The sequence below is a fragment of the Mandrillus leucophaeus genome, unplaced genomic scaffold (assembly GCF_000951045.1).
Source record: "Mandrillus leucophaeus isolate KB7577 unplaced genomic scaffold, Mleu.le_1.0 Scaffold1577, whole genome shotgun sequence".
NCBI classification, from domain to species: domain Eukaryota; kingdom Metazoa; phylum Chordata; class Mammalia; order Primates; family Cercopithecidae; genus Mandrillus; species Mandrillus leucophaeus.
Window position 1 is genome coordinate 251,877 of NW_012101562.1, and position 18,883 is coordinate 270,759.

General features: G+C 33.4%; 1 protein-coding gene across 1 annotated transcript in view; it reads left to right on the top strand.

Moving 5' to 3' along the window:
- The window catches only part of LOC105536276 (polypeptide N-acetylgalactosaminyltransferase 13), a 226,357-nt gene that overhangs the window by 153,822 nt on the left and 53,652 nt on the right, over nucleotides 1-18,883 (top strand). The window contains exon 7 of the mRNA XM_011975607.1: nucleotides 17,873-18,012. Within this exon, the coding sequence (XP_011830997.1) occupies nucleotides 17,873-18,012 (140 nt within the window). The remainder of the gene's footprint in view (nucleotides 1-17,872; nucleotides 18,013-18,883) is intronic.

Consider the following 18,883-nt stretch of genomic DNA (forward strand, 5'->3'; position numbering starts at 1 on the left):
AGTAGCTGAGGAAATTAATAGATCATGAACAGCAACGGGGTGAAGAAGCAAAGTCATTTTAGATAGGGTAGTCAGAGAAGGCTTCACAGAAAGGGGTTAGTGTTTTGATCATATGCTGTGACCTAGAGGAAATCAAAGCTCAATCTCTAAAGACATGCCACCCTTTTGGAGTGCATTCCTTTTTGGCTGGATTGGCCTTCTTCCTTGTGACTACATTTATATGACCCCTGTCCTTATGGAGGGCCCCCAACCTCACATATGCTACTCAAATTTCAGACCCACAGACTATTTTACCTTAAGTTCCCTGTCTGGAGAACGAACACAGAAAATGCCAATTCTCTATAAGGGAGACCCACACTTACACACCACATTTAAATTCAACCCACATTCAAAAGGTTCACTGGGATCGCAGAAGGAGGTTGTTCTGCTATACTTGCTCAATATTCAGATTAAGAATTGATCATTTATCACAAATGTTACTGAGACTCCTTGGCTGACTATCTTAGGAATGATTTGAGATGTGCAGCCTTGTGCCTTCACTTGAGACAATAAGGAAGTATGTAACTAATATTTTAAGTTAGAGAGAATGACTTATTTCCACACCTCCTGCTATTATGAAATGCTTGAGCTCTAGGAAATATATTTCAAAACCATTATCCATCTTCTCTGTTGTAGGCAACTAATTTAATACAGTTTACACATGTACACAATTGCATTTTATTCTGCCTATGTTTAACAATGCAGACCACAGATTGGTTGCAACAATTTGCCATCTTACAAAAGTGAGTATCAAATATGAATGTTTAAATCACAGATAATTTTTCCTTGTACCCATTGACTAACCTCTCACATTCCTCCCTCCTGATCCTCTGGTATCGACTCTTTGGCTCTGCTTCTATTATATTAAATCTTTTTTTTTAAATTCCACATATGAGTGAGATTAACCCTGATTTGATCATTATACCACATATATAGTATCAAAACATCAAATAGTACGTCATAAGTATTTACAATTACAATGTGTCAATGGAAATAATATAAACATTTTTAAAGATAATTTTCCCTGAATGAACAATTGATCTGTACCATTTTGTCATGATGCCTCTACTTTGGCTTGGATTGTCAAGACTCTTTTTATTTAAAATTTGATAAACTGTGACTTTAAAATGTTTCAGGCCTAGTCTCAAGGAAATTTCCTGTTACGCTACGTAAAATGAAACCATAATAACGGCAGTAATTTCAGGGGATATAGAATATGTGGCTAGAAATACGTAATGTGTGCTTAATAAATAATGCCTAGCCCTTTTAAAGCAGAAAACAAAACTACATTAACTATCATATTTTAAAAAAAAACCCTAAATGTTATGTCATTTGCTCATCTTAGTGAAACAGTTAAAAATTTTGTATTTTCATATGATAAAGACATGTCATATTGACTAAGGACTAACAATATGTCTTAATAAAATAAACACACCTTGCAAAATGCTATGTAGCTTTCTCTAATTTTTTTTAGAGGCTTAAGCTAGATTTCATAAACCAGGTTTTTTCAAATGTTCTTAACATTTTCTTAATCTTACTACAAACTGTCTTTAATAGTAGAGATCATGGTTATGAAGCTGTGAGTGAAAATTTAGATAATGCTTAAGTGCAAATAATTTCGAAGTGATTATTTTTGGTCTGTTAACATTGTCTAATAGTCTCCTACCTATTCAATTCCTTAGAAGGCTGTTTGATTCTCATGTTACGTATTTAAAATAAACAAACTTTAACAGTAAATTGTCTAGAAACTACTTAAAATGTAAAAACATACTGATGTTTTAATAATTAATGAGTAGTCCTATAATGTCTGTGTTCTTAAATATTGAAACTCTACATTGGTTTACTGTCAAACAGAAATCTATATACTATGTAGTAACTGTACAATTTTAATGCTGTTAAAATTTACGATGAATTCTGCAACACTGCCCTGCAGAGTAACTCTTAACTCAGTAAATACTGAATCCTGGGCAGGAAAAAAATGCAAAATTAAGTATTACATTTAAAAAGATTAAAGGAATTAAGATTACTGAACCCCATGAAAATATTAATAAAATAATGACTGTTATGTGAAGTAGCAAATATCTTAATCCATGACTAAAATCACTAAAAATTGCTTTCAAATTTTTTTAATCTAGCAGAAGGAATAAAATTAAACTTACATATTTCTATTTATATCTAAAAATTCAAAAAGTGGAATAAATAAGACAGTAACCTGTTATTAGATTATTAAATACTTTACTGTAAAGTTTATATAACTGAACAAAAGGTATTAGTTTTTGGACACAAGAGTTAACATTCTTTAACTGTCACTGTGCCAAATACTTTGTATACATCATTCTATTTATTTCCTCATAATAATCCCATAAAGTATTAATTATATCTGTTTTACCCTTCAAGAGTAAAGCAACTTATTAAGGGGTCATATAGCTAGCATATGATGTACCTGAAATTCATACTCAGAGGGATCATTCACATGAATGAAATGAATAATCTAAGCCTCCATTGCTTCATGGTTTTCTGCCTAATGCTTTTTAGACTCTAGGATGACATTTTGGTAAAAGGTGATAGCATATCATTTTTTTATGTAGCCTTAAATAGTTATGTGTTAATATTTCCAAAAGTTCAACTCTTAAAATATTTTTGATGTATAAAGAAATTAAATGATGATCTAAACAACTTTATAGTCGTACTTCCAGAGTTTTTCTCTTCATTTTCTTTGAGATTTTAATAAGATGAAAAAGGACTTAATGCTATCAGCATCAAAAGACATTCCAGATGAAATCTGAAGACACAAAGGGGCAACATATTATCTATCAGTATCTACAAATATGTGTACTAAATTGCCACAAACTTAGTGGCTGAAATCCAGACATATTTATTATTTCTCAAGAGTCCATGGATGGCCTAGCTGTGGCCTCTGCTTCAGGGTCTGTTACATGCCTGCAATTAATGTGTTGACAGGGGCTGCAATCTCATCTCATGGCTCAACTAGGGAAGAGTCTGCTTCCAATTTTACATGTCAGAATTTAGTTCCTTGAAGATTGTCAGGCTGAAACCTTTAGTTTCTTGTCTGTTTGCCAGCATTTTCTTATGTGGCCCTTTCCATAAGCTAGCCTACAACATGGCAGTTGGCTTCACCAATGCCAGAAATGCAGAGAGTAAATAGGGTTCCTGCTAACAAGATGTAATGTAATCATCAAAGTGACACCTCATAATTTTTGTCCTATTTTCTGGATTAGAAGCAAGTCATAGGTTCTTCCTACATGCAATGGCAAGAGGTCACACCTAGACATGAATATCAGGAAGTAGGGTTAATAGTAAGCCTTTTTAGAGTCTGCTTGCTACAGAAAATAATGCAGAACCAACCAAACAAGTAAACAGTCCTTGGAAACAGCCAAATAAAACCCACTTTTTATCAATATATTCCCAAACAATTAAACCAGGAGGCACTTCCTGTAATGCCCACCCACTCTTCTCTATCTCATCTCCCCTACCTTTATGTCTCAGCTCAAAGATCACTTTCCTCAGAGAAGTCTTCCCTGACCACCCCTTCCTGACCACCAGTGAATCAGTTGCCTATTCTTTGCATTTATTCTCTATACATCGATCAAATACACTTGTAATCTCACATTTGTTAATTTTTGTGTTGGCTATTTTATTACATCCCAATTAAGCTGAAGAGGAAAGAAACTGTTTAGAGGTTTTGTGGAAAATTATATCCCCATCACCTAGGACAGTGTGTAACACAAGATGCATGACAAAACACGACTGAAGGAACAGATGTTAAGGACACTAACCTGGAAGTCAGGAAACCTAGGTTCCAATGTGGACTCTTTCACTTATTAGCTTTTCTGTTTCACCCAAGTCTGATCATATTTCCAAGTCTCAGGTTATTCATGTGTGAAAGGTCATTTTCTAATGCAAATGGTTAGAATTTTGATGCAATTTTTTGATTTTATACTGTTGTTAATAAAGTTTTACTATATTGAAATTTTTTCCCCAGAATCTTTTGGCAGCTGCTGCCTTCATCTTTTGACCAGTGATTTTGAGGTATGCCCAAACAGTTTGCAACAGGCAAAGTTAGAGGATAAGAGAAGTAATGTGAAAAGCTGAAATCAACATTTGTAAATTACATATATTTTAAGAAACACTCCTGATGCTCTTCAGAGTTTGTGCATTTGAATGCCACAGCTATGATATAATTCAAAATGTTTTCCTTTCCCCCTAGACAAATGAAAACCTCACCAGAAAACAAACTACATTACACACATGTTGTTTCCTTTCAAGATGTTGGCATCCTGCCTTCCCCTTCAGCTGCCCAATCCCCTCTATGGACACAGAGGGTTTGTTAAATTAAATGGTAGCATAGTCCTAGACCAATGATATCTTGAGACAAATATAAAGCTCTAAAAAAGAAGAGAGGCATGTTAGAATTCTCTATGTAATAGAGAACTAGACTATTATGTAGAAGAATATTTTAGCATCACAATAGTACAGCTGACATGCTTGGCCTGCTTTCATCATGACTGAATGTTACCCTTATTTAGTGATTACTGAGAAGTTCTCATACCAATCAGTGTTAAGTTCAGTTTTTGAAGTGTAACTTATGTATGCAGTAAATAACTTTGCATTGTTTTCAGTATCAGTTCTTTGACATGAGCAGTGCTAGAGGATAGATACTGCATGGGAAACCCAGAAGCAGTATGTTACTCTACCATTCTCCGAAGTCATATGTCAAACTCACGGTTATTGAAATTTTGCTCATAGATTGTTCCACAGTTAACAGTGCACACTGTCCCAGAGGTGACTAATGATCCTCCTGTAACCTTTTCCAGCTTACTCACTTATAGTAGTTTAGGACAGAAGGGGAAAATTGATTCACAATTGAGGCCATGAATAATTTTTACAACTGTTCTTTTGAATCCACAAATTAACATGTTCTCTTAAAACAGTTTTTTTAAAATATCAATTTCTACTGTTCTTAGTAGTGTGTCTTAACTGAGAGACTATGGTTATGGAATTTGTATTTTTTTCTTTGTTACTGTGTGGCGTATGTGTCAAAATCACCCTGGTGCACAAATGTAGATAGAAATGGCAAGTGCAGAGAGATGTGGTGCGTAAGTGTCGTGTTTATTAGTACTTTGGGGTTAGAAAAATCCTTGGGCCAAGACCTTAAGTGATACCTATAGGAGTGCAATTGTGAGACACGTTGGAGGTGATGTATGGTATGCTTCTTATTGAAAAGGCATCTGAGCCAGAGCAAGCGGTTGATTTCCCACTTCATTCATCTGATACACAAGAGAAGTACACAATCCCAGAAAATAGCTAGCCTACTCTTCTGTTAGGAGATGATGTGCCCCTTGAGGTACATATCCACAAGAAAACAATAGACATAATGGGTAACATTTAGTGAGCATTTACTATGCATGATGCACTGTTTGAGTGTTTTATATGTTAACTCATTTCATAATCATAGTAGCACTCAGAAAAAGGTGCTATTATTAGCACCGCTGTATAAATAGAAATCTATACATATTATAAAGAACATTCCCTACTGAAAAAAAAATTGTATGTCCTATATTTACAGTCTGTCTAGATAGTCAACAATTGACTATTTTGTAGTTATTATTTCCTTGGTTTAACATGTTCCATAATATAATCTCAGATGCTCCTTGAGTTACTAAATTGTACCAACAATTCACGGTAGTCTTCCTGGGTCACACTGTTTTTTCTTTACTAACTCATAATTTTAAAACATAATTAGATTTTCTTACTGCTTTGCAAAACAATGCTGACTAAATACAGACTAGACCAATGCACTTTAATAAATATTAAAAATTACTTTTATGATATTCTTTTATTAATGAGACCAACTAATACTTTGAAGCCGATTTTTCATAAATTTATTGCTATCGATATAGCTATATCTATATATTACAAAAGTAATATAAAATGTATATCTAAAGAAGTCCAAATCACTTTTTAATAAGTATAAGTAGTAATTCTAAGACATAAAAGCAAATATATATATATTTTTAAAACATACATGTATGTGAGAGAGAGCGAGAATAAGACAGAAGAGAGGGCACATGACAGCTCTGCAAATAGTAGTTTAGCTAATATTTAGAGAATGTCTATTGGCATCAGATACTGTTCTAGGAATGGAATGTAAATACACATATCAACAAATATGTGTTTGCTACCATTGCCTTGGTTTAATTAAAACTTTGTGATTAAAACTTATTAATGGAAGAATTTGAAAAGTACATGGAAGGAATTATGTTTTGTTCAAAAAGATTGTTCCCTAATGGGATCAGTTTATAATTTGCTAGTGACTAATATTTTTGGTTAAATATAGGAAATACAACAATAGTGCATTTCTCAAAATGTTTTCAATGGAGCACTGTTGTCTCAAATTCTGGAAAGGGGAAAATAAGTCTGGAAAATGCTTTGGTTATTCATAATGCACTTTACCATAGTAAAAGTTCTAAGTCCTGTTTAAAGACACCTATTTAATTTTGTTTTACTCATTCTTTCCATTAAAATATAAGCAGATCAGAAATGATTAAAGAATAAATATATTTCATCTAATTTAGGCTGCCATCAATTGAAAGATCACCATTATATATCTCTAAGAAAAAATTGTTAAACTATGATGCAAAACTTCCTTTTACCTAGAATTATTTTGTCCCTATTAAAGGAACTCATTTAGACCTAACTAATTCAAAACCAGCTTTTAAATCATACGTCATTCAGGTATATATATAAAAATAAAAATATAAGCAAATGAATTGATCAAGCAGCTTTATATTTGCAGGTTAACTCTTTTGAATCATTTTTCAATGCAAATTAACTGATGTTCATGTGTTTCCTACCCACTGTCATTCTCAGTGCCTTCAAGATGATTGACAATCCAGGCTTTCTTAAAATCATCTTTCATTATTATGCCTGGGATATTCTTTCAAGTTCCTGAAACCATTCAGGAATTTTATCTTGGTATTTTTAAAATTTTACCAGAAGGGATCAAAGGAAGCTTTTTTAAACAACAATTAGGATGCATTAAAATGTCCCCTAATTTAAATGGCCATAATTATCTACTGAAACTGCAATTGGCTACTGATTTTAGAGATGGGAAAACATATTTGCACATGCTAAAGCAGTGACAACTACAATAAAGTTGCTTTCTCACCAACAGCAATGGTAAGATATCATTGATTATAAAACATAGCACTATTTCAGAAAGGTTCAAATAAGATAGTATGTGGCATATAACTGAAGAAACAGTTATATCTAGCTTCCTGCAGTACTAGTGATGGATGGGACACAATTTGTAAAGCACTTTAGGAAATATTTTGGTTTGTCAGTCAATTGCACACTGAAATCTTCTGGCTTGTATTTAATTGTCAAATCAATAAAGTAACTCATTGTATATCATTATTGATTTTTTATTTCTATGAATTCAAGTTTGGGATCTTGGATCAATCACATTGATGTCAGATCAGGGAGAATTTGCCACATGAGTCCTTTCATTCAAGGGATGATAATTACCATGTTCTGTACCTGGGAAAATATTTCTCTTTATAGATTTTTCAAACTTTCTCCAGTTTAATGACTTCATTATAGTAGAGTGAACAAGAGCATGGATTTTGATATTAGATAAAAGTGAACAACATCTGATCCTACTTCTGCTATTTTCTTAAGTATACTTAATAAAGTTATTTAACCATTCAAAGTCTTAATTCTTTCCTCCTTCAAACAAGAAACAATAATAACAGATAGAAATGCTATATTGACTTAATGAGAATGTGTATCCAAAAGTGCTTACTGTGTAGTCTGAAACACGAAGTCCCTTAAGTAACTCTTTATCTGTTCCAATACTTCTGGTGCCTAAATAAACTATACTACTCCATGGATGGATAGATGAGTGTCCTTTTTCAATAATGATTCAATGTGGCTTTCTACATTCTAAATTCTTATGATACATGGGAAGAATATACAGGGATACCTCATCAATTATAAAGTTAGCAATGTTTGTCAGATATAGTGAGTCAGTTGCTAAGGACAAACACAGCGTTTCCTGCTTCTGAGTCCACAAAAGAAATTACTCTTGAGATTTCTAATAAAGACAAAATGCAAACAATAGCAACAACATGTATGATAAGATAGTCAAAGTCCTCAGCATAGCACAAAATGCTGGTACAGTAACAAGTTTGGTGTCACTATTTTTTTGTACTGACTCTCAGTGTCTTACCAAGATACCAGAAATTCAGTCTTAGGTCCTGCTGCTCGCTGCACAGAAATTCAATCACCAAGACAATTAGTATTGCCAGGGAAGAAGACTTGAAATCAGTGATGCAGCTGAGGAGATGGGAGATAGTCTCAAATTCATCTCCTCAACTGGCTAAAATCAGGGATTTATATAGCAGGCGAAAAAAATGTAACCATGTGTGGGAAAACAGAATAAGGGAGGGGTAAAGAGGAGTTGATCCAAAGGAAACAGGTGGTAAGTAAGGCAATCATGATGGATCAGTTGTCTGTCATCTCATTGTCCACATGTGGTGATCTGGTAAGTTTCAGTTCCTTGATACTATCTGGGTGGCCTGATGGTTGGTTTTCTGAGAAAGGACTCAGATAAGACAAATATAACTTTCTCAAGTTTCAAGACTGGGCGGGTCAATTTTTATACTTATTCAGAAGAAATGATAAGCATCAGTTCTCTGGGACAATTGGGCCAGTTTTAAATGAACACCAATATCGTAATTCCAAATCCTCATTTAGACTTGATAGAGGTCAAAATAATTCTCAAATATACAGCTACATATTAGACTAAGTTAATTCTAGATAGAATTTTGATAGCCTACAAACTGTTCAGTCTATGTTTGCCTCAATGGATATCAAATTGTTCTTTATTTTAAAAGGCTACTGCAAATATTCACTTTTGTTTCCCATGTTCTCATTGATCTTGGACCAAGCATTTGAATACGAGATCTTTATTGTCAAATCGAACTGAAGTTTGAGGTAATTGCCTAGAAAACTCAGTCTCAAGACCTGCTCTAACTTTTGACTGTGGATATTAGAGTTAAATAAATTGAAAGTTGTCTGATAATCCTCTTCCTGTGTGACAGCTCTGTGCAGAAGCTATGATTTTGTAAAATTCTTTATCTCATTTTTATTCCATTAAAATAAAATTGCAGTAATAATAGTAAATGATAAATTCAACAGAAGATCACTATGTATTATTAGCTGGAATGGGCCATCAGCCAGTTAATGTAGTTATGTCCACTGACATTCTAATGAGAAGTTATGAGCTAGGGTAATTTGTATGCACATAGGGAATAGATAAAAAGGTAGATTAAGGGAATAGTTTTAAATTTAAAAACAGCAATGATAATTCCAAAAAATCTCCTAAACCTCTGAAACAATACAGTATTTATTTATGTACTTAGACTTACTCATATTTTTCATTGAGAAGTTTTAGCAGTAATAAGGCACAATGTGATTTTTTGAGATTACACATACAGACCCAAACAGTATGGAATAAATAAATCAAGCTAATTAACATATCCATAACCTTGTTTACCTATTATTTTTAGTGATAAGACATTAGAAATTTAATGTCCTACTTATTTTAAAATACACAATGCATCATTGTTGACTATAGTCACCTGATGAGCAATAGATCCCAAAACCTATTTCTCCTGTCTATCTGAAATTTTGTACTCTTTGATTAACAACTCCCCATTCCTCCCTCCTCATGCCTGTAGCCTCTGGTAACCACAATTCTATTCTTTACTTCTGTGAGTACAACTGTATTAGATTCTACACATAAGTGAGGTCATGTGGTATTTGTTTCTCTGTGCCTGGTTTATTTCACTTAGCATAATGTCCGCCAGCTTCATTCATGTTGTCAAAATGATGAGATTTTCTTCCTTTTTAAGGCTAAATAGTGCTTCATTGTGTAGAATACAACATTCTCTTTATTCATCTGTTGATATATATTTAGGTTGATTCCATTTCTTGGCTATTGTGAATAATGCTGCAGTGAACAAGTGACTGCAGATATCCCTTTGACATATTGATTTCATTTCCTTTATATAAACCCAGAAGAGGAATTATAGCATCATGTGGTAGTTCTATTTTTAGTTTTACAAGGAAGCTCCATACCATTTTTATAATGGATGTACTAATTTATATTTCCATAAACAATATCTAAGAATTCTCATTTCTCCACATCTTCTCCAACACGTATGTTTTATATTTTTGATAAAAGTCACTCTAACAGGTATGAGGCGATACCTTATTGTGGTTTTAATTTGCACTTTCCTAATGATTAATGATATAAGCATTTTTTTTCACGTGTTTATGGGCCATTTGAATGTCTTCTTTTGACGCATGTTTGTTCACAACCTTTGCCCATTTTTAATCAGGTGTTCTCTTGTTTTTGAGTTGTTTGAGTTCCTCATATATTTTAGATTTTAATCCCTTATCAGATCCATGGCTTACAAATATTTTCTTCCATTTAGTAGGCTTTCTTTTCACTTTGTTAATTGTTTCCTTTGCTGTGCAGAAGCTTTTTATTTGAAGCCATCACACTTGTCCATTTTTGCTTTTGTTGCCTGTGCTTTTATGGTCAAATCGAAACAATTTTTGTTCAGACAAATATGGACTATTTTCCATGTGTTTTCTTTTAGTATTTTTACAGTTTCAGATCTTAAAATTTAAAATTTTAATACATTTTGATTTGATTTTTTATGTTTGGTGTAAGATAAGAATAAGATCTAATTTCTTCTTTTGCATGTGGATCTCCAGCTTTCCCAATATCATTTATGATTTGGTATTTAGATGCAGTGGAATACAATAATTGCTAGCTGGATTAACAATGGCTTATTATATTATTATTATTATTTTAAAAAGGAGAAAAATACAGATTCTTATTCATGAAGTTCCTAATTACCATTATTTAGAGTAAATAACAAAGTTCACTTTCTATTTGGAATTTAGAAAATATCACAAAAAAATAAATTATTAGCTTAAACTGTATATACTGGTCTGCTCCTGTAATGTGAATATATATCATTAATATGACATACATAACAGAATTTATATTCAACTGCATTGTTTTGACTGTTAAAGGAAAAAAGGGGCTTTATCTCAATTTTTTTATTATTTCATGTATTTTAATTCTGTGTAATAAACATATATTTGGCTTATTAACATTTTTCCATATTCTTATACAGACATAATTATTTTAATACAAGAGTTGTATTTTGTCAACCAGATATAACTTTGATTTACTTAAGCGTTCTTTTTGTTTTGTTTTGTTTTTGTTTTGGGGGTGTGGTTTTTTGAGATGTGGTCTTGCTCTGTCACCCAGGCTGGAGTACAGTAGTGCCATCTCGGCTCACTGAAACCTCCACCTCCTGGGTTCAAGCGATTCTCCTGCCTCAGCCTCCCAAATAGCTGGGATTACAGGCACCCACCACCATGGCCAGCTAATTTTTTGGTGTTTTTAGCACAGATAAGGTTTCACCATCCTGGCTACGCTGGTCTTGAACTACTGGCCTCAAGTGATCTGCCCACCTCAGTCTCCCAAAGTACTGGGAGTACAGACATGAGCCACCGTGCTCACTTAAGCATTATTTATTGAAGAAAAATTTCCCCTTTAAGTTACGCTGCAATAAGTATTCTGGTACATGAAATTGTAAGCTTTAGCATGCAATTAGAGTATTCTTTAGGTACTTTGATTTTAGAGAGACAGAACTATTAGACTTACTAGGCATCTACTAGGGGAAGAATTTTACTCAAATAATTATTGTCATTGAAATGCCAGGAGTTTGGTCTAAGGCTTGCCTCACAGAAATCCAATCCTGAGACAATGAGTATTGCCAGGAAAGAAGGTTTTAATTGGGTGCTGCAACCAAGAAGATGGGAGAGCAGTCTCAAATCCATATTCTCAAGTGACTAAAATTAGAGATTTATATAGCAGCAAAAAAATGTAATTATGTGTAGGGAAAACAGGAATTAGTGAGGGGTATTAAAGAGGAGCTAGTCAACAGGAAGCAGTTGGTTGGTTTAGACAACATGATGGGTGAGGGGGTCTGGTGTCTCACTGTCCATATGCAGTAATCTGGTAAGTTTCAGTTCTTTGAAAATGTCTGGGTGGCCTGATAGTTGGTTTCCTAAGAAAAGAACTCAGATAAGACAAATACAATTTTCTCAAGTTTTAAGACTGAGAGAGTGAATTTCTATGTTTATATAAAAATACATAAATATCAGTTCTATGTGACAATTGGGCCAGTTTCATTATGATCTTCCATCTAATATCTATTTAAAATTTAAAACATGATTTCTCTAAAGAGTGAATTTAATACTACAGTGCAATGGACTTATGAATAAAAGCTTCTTTTTTTTTTTACTTTTCAGGGGTACATGTACAGATTTGTTACATGAGTAAACTTGTGTCAAGGAGGTTTGTTGTACAGATTATTTTATCACCCAGGTATTAACCCTAGTACTCATTAGTTATTTTTCCTGATCCCCTCTCTCCTCCCACCCTCCATCCTTCAATAGACTACAGTGTGTATTGTTCCCCTCTATGTGTCCACATGGTCTCATGAGTTAGCTCCCACTTATAAGTGAAAGCACGTGGTATGTGGTTTTCTGTTCTTGTATTAATTTGCCAAGGATAATGGCTTTCAGCCCCATCCATGTTCCTGCAAAGGACATGATCTCATTCTTTTTTATGGCTGCATAGTATTCCATGGTGTATATATATCACATTTTCTTTATCCAGTCTATCATTGATGGGCATTTAGCTGGATTCCATGAAAAAACAGCTTATTTAAAAAAATATAGCAACCCATAAATTTTATCATTTAGCTATTAATGAAACCTGCAAATCTGGAGTTAATTAAAATACTCTTTTGTTGGTACTCATTATGAATCTTTACTTCATTGTCAAAGCCTTTACATGACTTGCAAGTCCCATTGAAAGACTTGCCTTAAAAACTTATAAATTTTTGCCACAGCATGTATCACCTTCTAATGTATTTACTGTTTATTTAGGTCTTTCTCTAGTAGGATATAAACTCCATGGAGGAAGATAATTTTGTTTTGTTCACAGATATATCCCAAGTGCCTAGAAAAGTCCCTTGTACAGAGCTTGACCAGAATAAGTATCTGTTACTAATCTTGACTTGGCCTATGCTTTCTATCTTTAGTCAGTCTTCTGTTTTACTCTCACACTTTATATCTTTCCATATGTGGATTTATCTTCTATATTGGTGTCACTTTCATAGGCCTTTGTTGTATGGTAGTCCCAAAAACTCCAGGCTTAACTCATCTATACAGCTACCCAGTTCCACAGGAAATAGTTTCAACTTTCTAATAGTCCTAGTATATTCTCAAGGGTATGCTTTTATTAGGCTGACTGGTTTATTTGCCCATTCCTGAGTCAGTCATTGTTATCTGGGTTATGTGTAAAGTTGAGAAATAGAATGCTCTAGTTATTTTGGGTGCTAATCAAAATCTGGACTGAGCAAAAGCAGGATCCCTTGGAGCTTGTTAGAAATATGGGCCCTAAGGCCCTCACTCAAGGCCAACAGAATCAGTTTGCATTTTAACTAGATTTTCTGGTGATGTGCCTTAGTCTGTGCCCACAGATGGAACTGGAAGAGTGGGGAAGGCAATGAAACCAGCCCCACCCAAGCTGGAAGTGAAGTGGGAGTGGTTTCACAGAGAAAATTCAAGTGTGTTTACCAGAGGACAGAATGGATGTCAGGCATGCAAAACAACAGCTATCCAATGCAATATATAGTGTGTATTAAGTAATTATTATATTCCAGTCATCATACTAAGCATTTCCCAGGCATTATTTATTTAGTAGTCATAATATCTTGTAAGATATTATCAGGTAGGATACCTTATCTTTCAAAAAAGGAGATAACTCGTCCAAAGTTTTTGTTGAGAAGGCAATGAACAAAGTGATCTATAATATGATATCAGATAATAAGTGCCATGGAAAAAAATTAAGCATGATAGAGGGATAAAGACCCAGGAAGATGAGAGAAAGGAATCAGTTTTGATAGTAAGGTCAGAATAAACCTGAAGAAGTAAAATTTGAGCAAAGACTTGGACCAAGTGAAGGACAACTCATGAAAGTTGCAGGGTAACACCATTACAGACAGAAAAAAGAGAAGTATAAAGCCTTGAATTGTTGAATTATGATGAATTATGAACTTGGAATGTTTGAAGAAATGTAAAGAATGAAAAAGGGGGCTAGAATGAAGATGTTACTGAAACACAGGGGTTCTGTCTACGTCCTGCTGCTTGCTGCACCAGAAGCCAATCACCAAAACAATCAATATTGAAATGGAAGAAGGCTTTAATAGGTTGCTGCAGCCAAGGAGATGGGAAATCAGTCTCAAATTCATCTCCTCAACCGACTAAAATTAGGGGTTGAAATAGCAGGGAAGAAATATAACCATGTGTGAGAAACCAGGAATTAGGGAGGGGTAAGGAAGATAAATTGATCAACAAGAAACAGGTGGTTAGGCAATCATGACAGGTGAGGGGGTCTGGTGTCTCACTGTCCAGACGTGGTCATCTGGTAAGTTTCAGTTCCCTTATATTATCTGGTTGGTTTCCTGAGAAAGGAACTTAGATAAGACAATTGTAATTTACTCAAGTTTCAAGACCAGGAGGGCCATTCTTTCATGTTTATTCAAAAAAAAAAAAAAAAACATAAACATCACTTCTGTGGGACAATTGGGCTGGTTTCAAAGTGAGCATAGATGAATTCAAAAAGCTAGTCAAGAGCTATTTTCTGAAGGATCTTCAGGCAATGGTTAAGAGACATTCAATTATTCTTAGTATTATGGAAAATCACGGTACACTTTTGAGCAGGGGAGTAACATGATTTGATTTGTATTTTAAATATATTGACTAAGGAACAGGCAATAATGAATAAAATATAGGTAGAGGAATGTAAAATGTTTCCAAGCTAGTTAGGAGATGACTGCAATGCTAGTGTAAGCAAGAGATGGGAGAAGTTAGGACCAGGATGGTAACAGTAGAGTGGCTGAGGCTATATTGTGAAGGAGAGCCAACAAGAATTCCTATGAGTTAAAAATGTATATGTGTGAGAGAAAGAAAATTATTTATTTTTCCTTGAGAAAATCAGTGGATATTTGTGCTAGATACCAAAATGAAGAACCTTGGAGATGGAGCAAGTTGGAGAATCAAATTTTTGACTTGTCAAATTTGAGATGCCTAGTATAGATCCCAGTAAAATTGTTGGGTAAACAATTAGGTAACCTACTTTGAAGAGGTTTGAATTGGAGACAAGAGTTTGGGGAACAGGTAAGATTATGTATCAAACCATGGATCTGAATAATCTAATTCAGGCTCTACAGTCACTAAATCATACAGTAAAGAAAAGTCTCTCCATCTTGTAGCTGCACCCACTGGGATACAAATCCTCCTCAGTCCCTGTGGTAAAGGAAAAGAAAGCTCTCATACTTCCTTTCCTATCTTTAAAATCAGAAGTGACATAACCCCTTTCTCTCATAGTGTATTGGCCAGGAGCAGTTAGATGTCCCTGCCTAACTGCAGCGACCTGAGAAATATGGGGGAGTACATAGGGTGTTTGTGAGGACTGTTGTCTCTTAATATGTCTCACTTCTAAGAAAAAAAATATGGATGCAGAGAGAAAAAGCCATCCTCACCAAAATGTTGATAGCCCACAGTATTTCTTTGTGCATTTCTAAAGGTAATTTAGCATAATTATCTAGGATTAGAACAAAAGCAAGTTGCAGTGGAAATGCCAAGGGGTGGCTTAGAGGTGACAGGATAAGAAGGCCTTGCTTTATTCAATAATCTCTATAATTCTTCACTAGCCACTTTTTGCCAAATCCGAAGTGGACAATTAATGTTTTCTCTGACCTTATGTAAAATGGTATGCAAATGAAACTTTAAATTTTCATTTCAATCAGATAACTGCTCATAAAAACCTTCTAGGACTTTATCTTTTAGAGCAGGGGTTGGCTACTATGACCCATGTGCCAAAACCAGCTCGCTGTTCCTTTTTTAAATACCCAAGATCTAATTTTAAGTAGTTGGAGAGAAGTCAAAAGAGTAATATGTCATTACGTGAAAATTATGTGAAATTCATATTTCATTGTCCATAAATAAAGTTTTATTGGAAAACACATGCACAAAGAAACTCTTCTAGGAAGATATTACAGAGCCAGAACTACCAAATCTTAACATGTTGAAAAAGGGAGGATGTTGATATTAAATAAGCCACCTCAATTAAATCCACCCACCTCAAAAATGAAGACAGAACAGTAAAATTGACTGTTAAATTAAGCCCTCTGAAGATACAGTGTTTCGCCTCCCCACCAGGCACAATGACATCTCTTTATGTGATTTTTGAGGACTATGTATTCAATTATTTCAACTGCAATAATACTTAACATAATGAGAAATTCTTCTGGTGATTTACTTTGTAAATACTAAATTGTTTTGAGCCTCTTATTTTGAAGGTTGCATTCCTGATTGGAAGTTCTAAATAGAATTATTTTGAAAGCAAATATTTATCTGTTTAAAAACCCCAAAGACCTTGTTTTCTATCCAAACACCAGCTAGGAAAATCAATATTTTCTCTTGGAAGGAAATGGTTTGGCTGCTTCAGGATCAGAATGCTTTCTAATAATACTATGGCATTTAATTTTGAAAAAACATAAATTCTGAAAAGACAAGGGGGTTGGAACTAGTGAGTGATGAGTTTTGAGAGTGTTGCTGCTTTGGAAAATAGTGTCTTGGTAATGGCATTAGTTACAGACATTTAGATTGTCTAAACACTTGGTCCTATTTTACAGAACAACTGATTGGCTTTGTTACTTGGTTGGGATAGAATATCCCAAATACTAGGCCATTTTGTGCCAGCATGTTGCATAGTGGCCTTAAAGAAAAGAGTTAAACATTGAAATATTTTCAGAATAATCTAAGAAATAATTGCTGTATTGTCACAGTTATTAGTTATTTCAATCAAATGCCAGTTTTAATATAAGGAGCAAATCAAGTTGTCATATGTTTTTATATAAAAACTAGTAGCATTATTATTTCTCAACTAGAAAACATTCTTTTATGATTTTCAGTGGAAATATTCATTTAAATGTCAAATATTCTATTATGTGAAATAAAATTAATCATTTTTCATATATACATGTGAATATATTCCTGTTCATTTGTTTGTTAGTTTCTTTACACTTCCACGTTTACTAACTTTTCAAGGACTGGGGTAGCTTAGAATAACTCAATAAATCAATAAAAACATAAGTTTAAGGTAACTAGATAGAAGTTCAAGAAAAAGAATACATGTGCAGTCTATTATGTGAATATTTTATATAAATTTCTCATAAAATCTACAGGTGTTGAATAAGTGACTCTAGGGAAGGTATGAATATTAACGAAAACATTGGAGCTACTAGAATTTTTTATTAAGGAAAAACAGACATATTACACAGTTCAGTTAAGCTTTATGAGATACTAAATACCAATTTACATTTAGTTAATTATTCAATCTAAGTAGTACAAGTACTTGGTGATAAATATTTGCATTTGAAAAGTCATAACCAATGGGAGAAGTGTTATTTATATCTATTTAATGTACTAATTCTATGGTAGTAACAATCCAGTGTAGTAGCAGCTGCATATGCAATTGAATTTGCTGGAATTATAAAGAAAAAAACTGAGAGCAAAGTAAATGGAGTAAAACAGTACTAAAACAAAAATAGCACAAACTGATTTGTGTTTCTCTGAAAAATTCCAGGTGTTGTCAAAGTGGATTATGGAGATGTGTCAGTCAGAAAAACACTAAGAGAAAATCTGAAGTGTAAGCCCTTTTCTTGGTACCTAGAAAACATCTATCCGGACTCCCAGATCCCAAGACGTTATTACTCACTTGGTGAGGTATGAATTATTTATTTTGGTTAAGTTATAAATATATTTTGCAAATGGAGCAATTTCTAAGGAGCTCAGTATTTTTTATGTTATGAAAATGCTGTAAGGGATTTTTAATTAGATCTATTTTAAATAACTTCTCATATTTCAAGGACCATAAAGTCTTCATCGTAAGGAATCATAAAAATGAGCAGAAATTTTAAGATTGAACAAAAATTTTTTTGTTCCAACAGTACTAAAACTTTTGGTCATTTACACTCTTAAAATTTACTGTGTACTCCAAACACCTTTTGTTCATGTGGGTTTACAACTATGATTAATATTTACTGTATTTAAATTAAAATTGAGAACTTTAAAACCCATTTTTTTACTAAACATTATGTAATAAGCAATTACATGTTAATGTAAATAACATATTTTTGAAAAGTAAATATTTTTTTCCAAGAAAATCAAGTAATTATAAGAGACTACCATTGATTATATTTTTGTAAATTGCATTAGTGTCTGTCTTAATAGAAGATAGCTGGATTGTCATATGTGCTTCAGTATTCAATCTACTGCAGTACAAGGCAGTCTATTACAATAGCCTCTAGAAAACTCTTGTACACTCAGGAGAATGTGAAAGTGAAAACTGAAAGTAATATCTTGGTACTATAACAAAAGTGGTATTGACTTTTTAGACACTCTGAGAACCATTGATCTACACCATTCTTTTCTACATATCTATTTTATCTCAAAATACAAAAGTGACTTCATTATAACTATACAAACATGTATATAATGTATGTATATTTGTAATATATTCATACATATATATATATAATCCTGCATTCATCTCATAGATTGATTATATATATTTCTATATATCTCATATATATAT